This window comes from Camelina sativa, chromosome 11 (genome assembly GCF_030686135.1).
Source record: "Camelina sativa cultivar CO46 ecotype springtype chromosome 11, ASM3068613v1".
NCBI classification, from domain to species: Eukaryota; Viridiplantae; Streptophyta; class Magnoliopsida; order Brassicales; family Brassicaceae; genus Camelina; species Camelina sativa.
Genome location: NC_141890.1, coordinates 47,683,861 through 47,695,015, shown reverse-complemented (window position 1 = coordinate 47,695,015; position 11,155 = coordinate 47,683,861). Strand labels below are relative to the sequence as shown.

Sequence of the window (11,155 nt, the reverse complement as noted above, 5' to 3'; positions counted from 1 at the left end):
CTAACAGACTAATTTAAAGGGTGAAGTTAATGTTAATTGATTCAGTTAAAACTTCAAAACGACGTTGTTTTGCTTAAAAAAGAACAGAGACATATATGAGATTTGAACTTGATACCTTTTGAAGAAAAAACATGGGTTACTTAACCAAGTGAGCTATAATGATTAACAATTAATTGGGCACAAAAGTTAAATATAAATGATTTGGGAAAGAGCTGATCGAAACGAATCGGCTCGTAAAAGAGATGCTGATCTAAACGAGTTGACTAAGAGAGGTGGTGACGGTTTGAGAAGAGAGAGAGTTGAGTCGAGATTGTCGATGTGGTTAATTGAATATGAATCTTATTTTTTTGGTCCAAGTTTTAGTCGGAAACATCTAGTTTTGTTTAATCTCACATCTAATTTTGTCGGAGATGCGAGATCGAATCTAGGGTTTCGAAAAAGGAAAAAGCTTCGACATCAACTGCTGTCGGAGAAGAGGCGGTGGTGGCCTGGTGGGGAGAAGAGTGTTGCCGTATTGGATGGATTTGTCGTACAAACAGGTAATAAAGAGGAAGAAGAAAGAGCAAGAGAAAGTGAAACAACTTTAATTATATTTATTTGTGTAATAATAACAATAAAGTATTCTAGTCCAGTGGTTAAGCAACTCGTTGATTACTCTCATAGGTGATGAGTTCGAGCGGGATTGAATCTTATAAATTCTGTTAACATTGATTTAATCGGTTAAATTAGTCTGTTAGTTGACTTGTCAACATGACTTATTTGGCAGAGTCAACCAAAGTTTGCGGTTTATCCAAAAATCAATAAAAGTTAAGTATTTATTTCACCATATGTAAAGTTTATGCTTTTTTTCAACGGTTTTGGTAAGTTGAGGATTTTTTTGACATTTTCCCCTATTTTTCTCGTGGCATTGTGTATTGTATTATTTGATTCCAACTTTTTTTTAGGTAAGAAGAATTTAGAAACATATTTGTGTCTCCTCTTCTTTATTCTTTATTTTTTCCATTGAATTCACTTATTATGTTTGGATCATAGCTAATTTAACTACGAATTCAACTAGACGTGTAAATGTATCGAAATGGGTTGGTAGACCTGACAAATATGTATACAGTACTCAATTCAATTGTGGGATGGTCCGTAAAACATGCAGAATAACATGTGGGAAAATCATGTCTTATCCTCCATATATGTGTGTGGTCTCGTACGCATATTGATTCTTGGACCAAATTAGATATTTATGATTTACTGATCACATGTACATTATATATTATGTTCTTTCAATATAAGTACTTTAAAATAATGTTTCAATCCATTTGTTTCAAAGAAGTGAAAGCCATATATAACATGAGAGTTCAGACAACAAAGGGAATGAAAGTTCTTATCTTCAAAATAATGTGTTTCTATTTCTATACATTCAAACCAAATATAAACCATCATTTACCAAATAGTGCTGGAGTTTTGGTCTTTAGTTTTGTGCTGGTCTCACTGGCTTGATCCTTCTTTTTGCTTCTAATGGAAACTAATTAACAGTGAGATCTTGAGTTCACGATGTTGATAGTTTCATAGACTAGTCAACCTTTTCGTCTATACGTTTTGATGGCCCCCTTGTGTCTTGTCAAAGGCAAACAAACAAACAAAGCAAATAGCAAGGAATAATAGATATTGTTCATGTGAGTGAGAATCAAACCAAATTCTGCAAAACAAACTGAGAAATTGATTAGCCACCTATGGCTGAGGATGTGTTAATCATTTGAGCTCTTCGCTGAGCAAACTTTCGAAAGACACAAACATCTCTGAGCAAAGAGCAAGAAACCTGTCTTGGAACAGATTATCATTGTAGGTTAAGAGAAGACGATCTAGAGGCTCAAACTAAGGTCGCCTAATGTTTCATGCTTTAATAATTGTCTTGCAATGTAAGTGCAAAGACAGATGAAAGAAACAAAACTATGACTTGAAATGGTAAATAATAGAATAACCGAAAATACCTTTAAACTTCGACCTGCATCTCTCTGCCTCAAGATGCATATATAAGGATTGTTACGTAGGAGAGATACCGTCACCAGTCACCACTGGGTTGAAATTTCGAAGAAGTGATGATGGCGCTATCTCTCCTGCGAAGCAAATCTTTGTTCGCAGTTTCAAAACCATAGAAAAAGCAAGACCACTCATATGATATGGTTCTATATGTGTAATCTTTTTATTATTTTTATCTCATCCTTGAATATATTTACCAAGGGTCTAAGAAGAGTGGACTATATTTATACTCGTTGCTCTTTATTGTCATTTAGTTTGCCACTTTCTATGTGACTGCAATCAAACGATTTTCAAAGATTATTATCCCAAGTGAGGTCATCGTGTTAACGTCATGATCTCCAACGATTTGGCATTACCTTCATCTCCAAGATTTTATATTTGAATTGTTCTGTTTGCGTAGGTTCTGTAGTTGATTTGAGCTCTTGATTTTGCATATATTCTCAGACGTTACATATGTACATGTTCATTGACAATGCGGGAATTTTGTTCAGTTTCATGCATCTGGAGGGTAAGACACGACATCAAGGTCCCATGGTAAATCTAAAAAGCAAATACATATCCATAACTAGCCCTTGTATAGTGTTGGTACTATGTAGCAGATCCTAGATTGTCACTTTATAGCTCCACTTAAGCAAGTGGAGTCTTGTGACACTTTTAGTTATCCATCCCAACTGGGATCTAAAAATTATAAGTATACGCATAAATCTCAACAAAACACACATATATGACATATTGATTGCTGATCTATTAGTTAGATTAAAGGGTAATAAGTTAGCGTTATGAAAACCATTGCAAGGAGTGGTTCTTGTTAAATGCCCTTGTCTGGTTTCTGCTTGATATGTCTTTTTTTTTTTTTTTTTTGGACCATGCTTGATGTGTCTATTTCTGTGTAATAAATGGTGAAAAGTGATGTTAAAGCTAACAAATACTGTTCTAAGACTCTGATTAATACAGAAGCTTTTAGGTGGAATTGCTTTATTGAACAAGTTGGTTTACAAAGTTGAGAAACACTTAGATATGTATGATTTTACAGGTGAGGCTGCATTTATTCTCTCGCTGAGAAAGAAAAAGCCTTATTGTCCTCGTCAATACTTTTATCAAATCCAAATGAGAAAGAGAAGAAGAATCCAAACTAAGAGTTGTCTTTATTGTCATGCGGAGTAAAATAGGTAAATGAAACCTATATTTTGTTTTTAATTATTTTTACAAGATCATAAATATTTTCTTCATTATAAACTTATAATATATCCTTTCAATTCACTTTTTTTTTTATTTTCTCTCTTCCTTTTTTAAAGTTGATTAATGCATTTTGATGGGAGAAGAGGATGAGACCATATACCTATTACTACTACTACTAATACTAAATCTCCAAGTATCAAAAGCACAACACACACCACAGGACAAAAAATCTACTCTCATATAGTATTATACTTAATAGAAAGGGTACATTAATTACATGGACATAGTACTAGTATATATCTGTACCCACTTTAACCCATTACCAACTCAAGATCTTGTCTATTTTTTCTTCTTTCTTAGAAATCTTGAAAACAAGATCCAAATTTTCTGAATTTCACTCTAAGGAAGAAAGAAATGCTGTCAACAACTCTTAGTGGGAACTACGGGTTTCCTCTCTGCACCTCTGGGATTACACAGCAACTAAGTCTCCCCAGAGAGTACAATATGTCTCTGTTACATTTTCTTTAACTCTCTGTTGAGATATTTTACTGTTTATTTGACTTGTCTCTTTCTGTTTCTGTCTCTACTACTCTCTATGTTGAAGAATGGCAGATCATGACAAGAGAAGGAAGGTGATACAGAGGAGGAGAAGGAGATCAGAAGGTAGCCATGGTGGTGAGGAAGATGCGGAGCGGCTTCAAGGGATGAGAGAGGATAAAGATGTTAGAGATCTAGTTGCTTTGTTACAAGATCTAGGCTTGTGGAGCTTTTCTTCTCACACAGCCAAAGCTGCTTAGTAGTGTTTGCTTAATTATTAAAAAAATCTAGGCTCGTGGAACTTTTCTTGTCCACACAGCTAAGGCTGTTCAGTGATTAAGAAATCCTAAAAACGCTTTTTATTTACATCTCTCTCTGAGTTATCTTTCTTGTAAAACTGCAGATCAGAATCTTTAGCTGGAAAACCTAAGTGTAGTTACTTGTTGTTGACACGTTTATTTGTCGTTGGTGTGATGTTTTTGGATGCTACTTTTGGCCTTATCCATAAGGCATAGACTTTGGTTTTTAGTTTAGAGCTTCTTTCCGTTTGATAATAATTTCTATTTTCATCAAGTCTTCATAACATTTGGTTCACCATCTGATCTTAAATCAATTCGTAGCAAAGCATATTTACAAAACCTTAGCTAGTTCTGCATAATATCAACACCTAAAACAATAAGTATAGCTAAAACACTCAAAGACAGTTTGTAAAATCTTGAAAAGCAATTAACATGGCAATCAAGAAGACAAAGACAGTTTGTAACACAACTTCTAAATAACTTTTACGCAAAATTATCCGGAAACTTGCATAATTGAAAACCATAATAAAAATGTCTCAAAGATCCAAAAAAGAGGAAGAAAGAAGAGTCACAGAAATAAGAGAAAAAAAAAAGGCTCAAACGCCAGAGTTATAAAACCATAAAGAGAGTCGATCAGAACGAATGTCTCATCATTTGGCTCCCTTCTTGACTGCAGCCTTGGTGACCTTGGCTCCAGTTGGGTCCTTCTTGTCCACGCTCTTGATAACACCAACAGCAACGGTCTGCCTCATGTCCCTAACAGCGAAACGTCCCAATGGTGGGTACTCAGAGAAAGTCTCAACAACCATGGGCTTGGTTGGAGTCATCTTAACCATACCAGCGTCACCATTCTTCAAAAACTTGGGCTCCTTCTCAATCTCCTTACCAGAACGCCTGTCAATCTTGGTCAAGATCTCAGAGAACTTCACTGCAATGTGAGACGTGTGGCAATCGAGAACTGGGGCGTATCCGTTACCGATCTGACCAGGGTGGTTCATGATGATGACCTGGGAGGTGAAGTTAGCAGCACCCTTAGCTGGGTCATCCTTGGAGTTTGAGGCGACGTACCCTCTCTTGAGATCCTTCACAGCAACATTCTTGACATTGAATCCAACATTGTCACCGGGAAGGGCCTCTAGAAGAGACTCGTGATGCATCTCAACGGACTTAACCTCAGTGGTCAACCCTGTGGGAGCAAAGGTCACGACCATTCCAGGCTTGATCAAACCAGTCTCAACACGTCCCACTGGCACCGTTCCAATACCACCAATCTTGTAGACATCCTGAAGTGGAAGACGGAGGGGCTTGTCTGATGGCCTCTTGGGCTCGTTGATCTGGTCAAGAGCCTCAAGAAGAGTTGGTCCCTTGTACCAGTCAAGGTTGGTGGACCTCTCAATCATGTTGTCTCCCTCGAATCCAGAGATGGGCACGAATGGGATTTTGTCAGGGTTGTATCCGACCTTCTTCAGGTATGAAGACACCTCCTTGATGATTTCATCGTACCTAGCCTTGGAGTATTTGGGGGTAGTGGCATCCATCTGTAGGAAGGAAACAACAATAAAGCAACATACTGTTAGCATTAATTCAAAAGAGAGAAAAACAATAACTAAAATATTCAACAATAACCCAATTACAATACCTTGTTACAGCAGCAAATCATCTGCTTGACACCAAGGGTGAAAGCAAGAAGAGCGTGCTCACGGGTCTGACCATCCTTGGAGATACCAGCTTCGAAACCACCAGTGGTGGAGTCAATGATGAGAACAGCACAATCAGCCTGGGAGGTACCAGTAATCATGTTCTTGATGAAATCACGATGACCAGGGGCGTCAATGACTGTGCAGTAGTACTTGGTGGTCTCGAACTTCCAAAGAGCAATATCGATGGTGATACCACGCTCACGCTCGGCCTTAAGTTTGTCCAACACCCATGCGTACTTGAAGGACCTCTTGTTCATCTCAGCGGCCTCCTTCTCGAATCTCTCGATCACACGCTTGTCAATACCACCAAGCTTGTAGATCAAGTGACCAGTTGTGGTCGATTTCCCAGAGTCGACATGGCCAATGACCACAATGTTGATGTGAAACTTTTCTTTACCCATAGCTGATCAAACACAACAAAGAGAAACGAAACATCAGAACCAAATACACAAGTCAACCACCAATAAGTCACAACATAATCATCAACTCAGTATAAACCAAAGAAAATCAAACAGATCTATTGAAATCAGAAGCAAACTCATCATCTACAGTACGACAAATCTATTGAACATCATCAACAAAAGACATCGGAATCAACTAAAACAACCAAAACGAAGAGTGAAATGGCAGATCGCTTGAATCATACGCTACAACAACATGCGAAGACGACATACCGGAGGATTCTCCATCAGAATCAAAGGAGGTAATGCAGATCTATGAATAAACAGATCCTAAACTCGACAATCAAAAGCAGTATAACCACAGCGAGACTACAGCTACAGAGACGAATCTAAAACCACAGCTTATGAGAAGAATCTAAAGCTAAACATCATATAGAGAAGATGAAGATCGTAAGCCTAAAAGATAGAGATGATTATCACCTGCAAGTAAGTATCTGAGAGAGTAGTCTTGCGGCTAAGTGAGACGGATATGAGAGCGCACCCTAAAACACGACGACTCAGGGGTACTTATAGCTACGAGCTCTCTAGGGTTTTCGCTTTCTCTTTTGTGGTTCTTGTTTTTACCAATTTGCCCTTATGCGTTCTGGGCCTTTTTTCTCTTCCTTGTTATTAACAAGTAAAATTATAATTCTCTTTTCTTTTTTCTACATTTTTCCGACTTTCAAATTTTCCAATCTAAATAATGTGATTGGTTAAGAAAATGCAATATTGGAGACTTTATTTTTTGGTCAATTTAAAAATGTAGATTTTTTTTTTTTAAAAAGAGGGGGAACGAAAATACCCTAAGCCGTCATGAGTTGGCTTTGATAAAATTATGAAATTAATAATAATAAATCACAGCTAAATCATCGGACAGGAAACTTTTTTTTTTTAATTGCATTCACATAATGGAGTTGTTGATTAAATTCCGGTTGTTAGATTTACATAAACAAAAATCGTTGAATCATAATATCCCTTTTAAATTCAATCAAATTTATAATAACTTTGTTTTTGTTACTATTACTAAAGGAGAAGTTTTAATTCTATTCAACTATTATCGGAGAATTTGTGAGAGATGATGACACTATATATATAAATTTCCTCCTAAACGTTGAATGAAACCGTACGTGTTATGTTCCAAATTTTGCATTAAAGTTTAGGCTTCAATTGGTAACCAAAATTTAGGAAAAGAACGAGAAGGAATATCACATTCCTCTCTATTCCACAATTTTTTTACCATTTGAAAGTAATATTTTTTCCCTTACATTCATCTACATTCTTCAAAAAATAAGGAACGATAGAACAAAAATGTTCCTCCCCAAAATTGATGAGGAACAAATAGAACAAAAAAAAGAACAAATATTCAAATTCGTTTTTTATTTTAAAATAAATAAAAAATATGTTTATTAATAAAATTTCAATTTTGTAATATAAAAACTTTCATATTTTCACAATGTATTGACAAAAAAAATATTTTTGATAGGAATTTTATGCTAAACTAATCTTAAGGCTCTATTTGAAAAATTTATTATATATACATTAGAATAATATTAGTATTACAATTGAAATTAAATTTATTTAATATTTAATATATTTTAAAAACATTTTTATTGTTTGGTTACCATTTACTATTTTGTTCATTCTCTGCACATTTTCCTTTCATTTCTCAAAAACTGTTTATTCCATTCCGCATTGTTCTTTTTATTCCTTTTCTTTTTGTTGTTCTAATGGTTACCAGTATGAACCTTAGTTTGCTTAATCAAAACCTTCTCTGGTAGGTAAGGCGACGACATGCATACAGCTTTTAACAAGTTGAGAATAAAGTTTTTAGTCAACAAAATAACATATTGATTCCACAATTTACCAATTAAGCACCATTAACTAGATCTGAATCTCATAACGAATTTTATTTAATACACATGTTTTTAATCCATTACTAGTCAACTCAACCACATATGAAAATTCTAAACCATTTAAGAACCGGTTTAGTTTGGTTTACTCCATTGAATTGGTAACCAAACAAACCAACTCACTCTGAAAATTAGGGCTTATATATATAGCTTGATTGACTCATCGTCACTTAATTAACCTAATTTACATCTCAATCCTAATTTAATCATAAAAAAATCTTCTAAACAATGTTGACGAAGAGGACACGTTAATGAGCAGCGATGGCGTATCTTTTGAGGTCAGAGAAGCGGTCGCACTTAAGTCATAGAAGATATCAGATCTTGTTGAAGACGATCGCACCAACAACAACAACAACGTAGTCGTCCCGCTTCCAAACGTGAAGTGTAGGATCCTGGCGATGGTGATAAAGTATTGTGAAGTGTAGGATCCTGGCGATGGTGATAGAGTAATGTGAAGATATATCAAGAACTGTAACCACAATGAATTTGTTTGATGGGGGAAACAAACTCAAGGAAGCAATTTCTCAAGAAATTCGATCTGAACTTAAAATCGGAAAAAGGTTTAGATCTCTTAGAACTCAAATTAGGGTTTTGCTAAGAACAATGAAAAACTTAAGTTATTGTATTCAATGTTCGATGTCTTACAATGATGGAGTCTCTTCTACATTTATACTTTTCTCTAGATTACAGAATATATTAGCTTTCCTTATAACTTGAACCAAAATAAGGAAAGTTGCTTCTTCTCTTCAAGTCGGCAACCGGGCGAATTGGGAAGTCGGCTCTCTATCTTCGGGGTTGGGCTTCCTTCTTCTGAACAGACCTCAAGTAAACATTCAATTGGGTTCTAAACCGAATTCCCGGTTTAGTAACCGAAATATCTTTATAGTTTAGATCGGTATGTTGGGGGTGCTAAAGCCCGCACCAACAAGAACGTTATATCATGTTTGCTAATAATTAACGCCTCATATACATATCCTGATGGTTGTATCTGGTTTGGGTTATAATCCACCCACTTCCTTATATGATCTCTAAAAAGTACTTCAAGTTGTTTGTCAATTATGTTTCACATCATATGAATCATGTGCTGGAAAATCACATTTAAACTATATCTATTTTCATTCGAAAATCTTTTTAAATTGCAGATTAGTACATTTGCATATTATTATATAAGATAAGATTTATCAAATGCCAAGTAAAATAATTATACCAGCAAATATCAAACTCCACAAGAAATTCCTCCGGGACCACCATAATTGAAAAAGAATCCGAGTGGAGTAGTCCAAAATTTGACTCTCTTACCAACTCTTAGCCCATAACATTTACTATCTAGCAACTCCTTTACAGGAAGAGTATTGATTCTACGTTTCTCATACTTAGAATTCAAAACATCAACATTTGAAAACAATGCTGCTCTCAAAGGACCGTGTGCCGGTTCCATTACCCATAGAAGGACTTAAACCAGAAGGCGAAGCCTGAGCTACACCTCCAACTCCGACCATATTTGCACCATCATCCATAAGGTGAAACAACTCTTTTGGCCAATATCCGATAAATGCATTAGGTTTATTTTGTATTATCCACCAGTTTCCTGTTTGTTGATCCTTTTGGTGTACAATGTAACATTAAGAGACAAAACAAAATTCATTTGTTAAAATAAATTCGCAATAAAATTTAAAACAAATTATAAAAACAAATAATAATGTATAATATTAGGAAAACTACCTTAGCAATAGACCACTGCAACACTTCCTTAGCCCCAGGTTTAAAGTTAAAGGGTTGGACCATGGGAACCACACTTGATACTTGAACAAATCCTGGACATGCCATATTGTAACATCCTTTTCCATATTTACCCTAACAAAATCATAATTCATATATACACATGTTCTTTGATTAAAAGATGTCACTATATATATAATATTCACATACATACCTTCCAATATCCATATGACCAAAGACGTCTGTCACTAAAAATGCTTGGATTTATCTATAACAAAAGATTTGCAATATGGAAAGACTATCCAGAATGTGAAACGAATTAAGAGAATACAAACCAATAAAATGTAAAACCTACCATCATCCCCACTGAGATGAAATTGACTTCACCATAGTATCCACTGCCTAGATACATTTGACTATATGAGGCTTGATCTTGTTCGATGTCTAGGTTATAACCATCATGCCAAGCTGTTATACCATGATATGGACCACCATGTTGCTTAACTCCAGCAATCTACCAATATATACAATAATATTACTGCTTGTAATTAATATACATATATATAGTTATTAGATCAAAGACATGAAAAGTACGAAAAAATGAATGGCTTACATGTGTTCCAGGGCTATCACCTGATAGCGGATGGAAATATTTCTCGGATAAGAGTTCAGAGTTGCTGATAAATTCTTTTGTATTTATCATTACTGGGACAGTTCTATATGGACATTTGATTTTCTCCTTATATGCTTTGGGGTTGTCAGTTTGATTATTTATTCCATATTGTATTGAAATTGATGGTTCCATCTACAAAAATATAAAAGGTTGTATAGTCAAATTAAAACAAATATTTATAAAAAGAGGTAAAATGTACGCAGGAGACGAATTTCTGAAACTATGCACCTGGATTGTATGGTTTTTGAGAAGTGGGTGATCAAGTCCTGGTTGTTTATAAATATCTATGCAATCGTATGTTACATTTCAACTTATCTACCAATGACAAGAAGAAAAAAAAAAAAGACATGAAATTAGATTTGTATTAGGACAATGTTGAATTAGGACCAAGATAGTAAAAGATGATGTTGAATCAATTAAACTTGGGACTCAAGTTCTTTTATTTTGGAAGCTAACCTTGAAAGATGTGAGAGGCAGTGTAGCTTGATCCGAACGAACCAGAGCTACTGAGAACAAAAGATATAAGAGACTCGTAATAACAAGAGCCATCCTAATTTTTGTAGACATTTGGATTAGTTTTGTTTCCTTACGAATGATGTGAACTCTGTATTTATTTATACACAACATGTAGTAGTAGTAGTAATCACCAAGATACAATTAGCACTGC

General features: G+C 35.2%; 2 protein-coding genes and 1 pseudogene across 4 annotated transcripts; 1 reads left to right on the top strand and 2 right to left on the bottom strand.

The window, feature by feature from the left end:
- Window positions 1–3,062: 3,062 nt before the first annotated feature.
- On the top strand, window positions 3,063–4,320 carry LOC104726632 (uncharacterized). Of its 3 annotated transcripts, XM_019232483.2 has the most exons (3): window positions 3,082–3,200; window positions 3,571–3,716; window positions 3,815–4,320. In XM_019232483.2, exons 2-3 carry the CDS (start codon window positions 3,625–3,627, stop codon window positions 4,005–4,007), a joined length of 285 nt encoding a protein of 94 aa, XP_019088028.1. In that variant the 5' UTR covers window positions 3,082–3,200; window positions 3,571–3,624; the 3' UTR covers window positions 4,008–4,320. The 3 variants fall into 3 exon arrangements, with proteins under 3 accessions (XP_087329460.1, XP_019088028.1, XP_010443840.1); XM_087473334.1 differs by lacking the exon at window positions 3,571–3,716 and having other exon boundaries at window positions 3,063–3,200; XM_010445538.3 differs by lacking the exon at window positions 3,082–3,200 and having other exon boundaries at window positions 3,386–3,707.
- A 183-nt stretch (window positions 4,321–4,503) lies between these two features.
- Window positions 4,504–6,792, bottom strand: LOC104726628 (elongation factor 1-alpha 1). Its single transcript, XM_010445534.3, has 3 exons — window positions 6,628–6,792; window positions 5,686–6,149; window positions 4,504–5,584 (listed from the first exon to the last, which is right to left on the bottom strand). Exons 2-3 carry the CDS (start codon window positions 6,145–6,147, stop codon window positions 4,697–4,699), a joined length of 1,350 nt encoding a protein of 449 aa, XP_010443836.1. The 5' UTR covers window positions 6,148–6,149; window positions 6,628–6,792; the 3' UTR covers window positions 4,504–4,696.
- A 2,520-nt stretch (window positions 6,793–9,312) lies between these two features.
- LOC104726629 (protein neprosin-like) lies at window positions 9,313–11,055 on the bottom strand (annotated as a pseudogene).
- Between the last annotated feature and the right edge of the window lie 100 nt (window positions 11,056–11,155).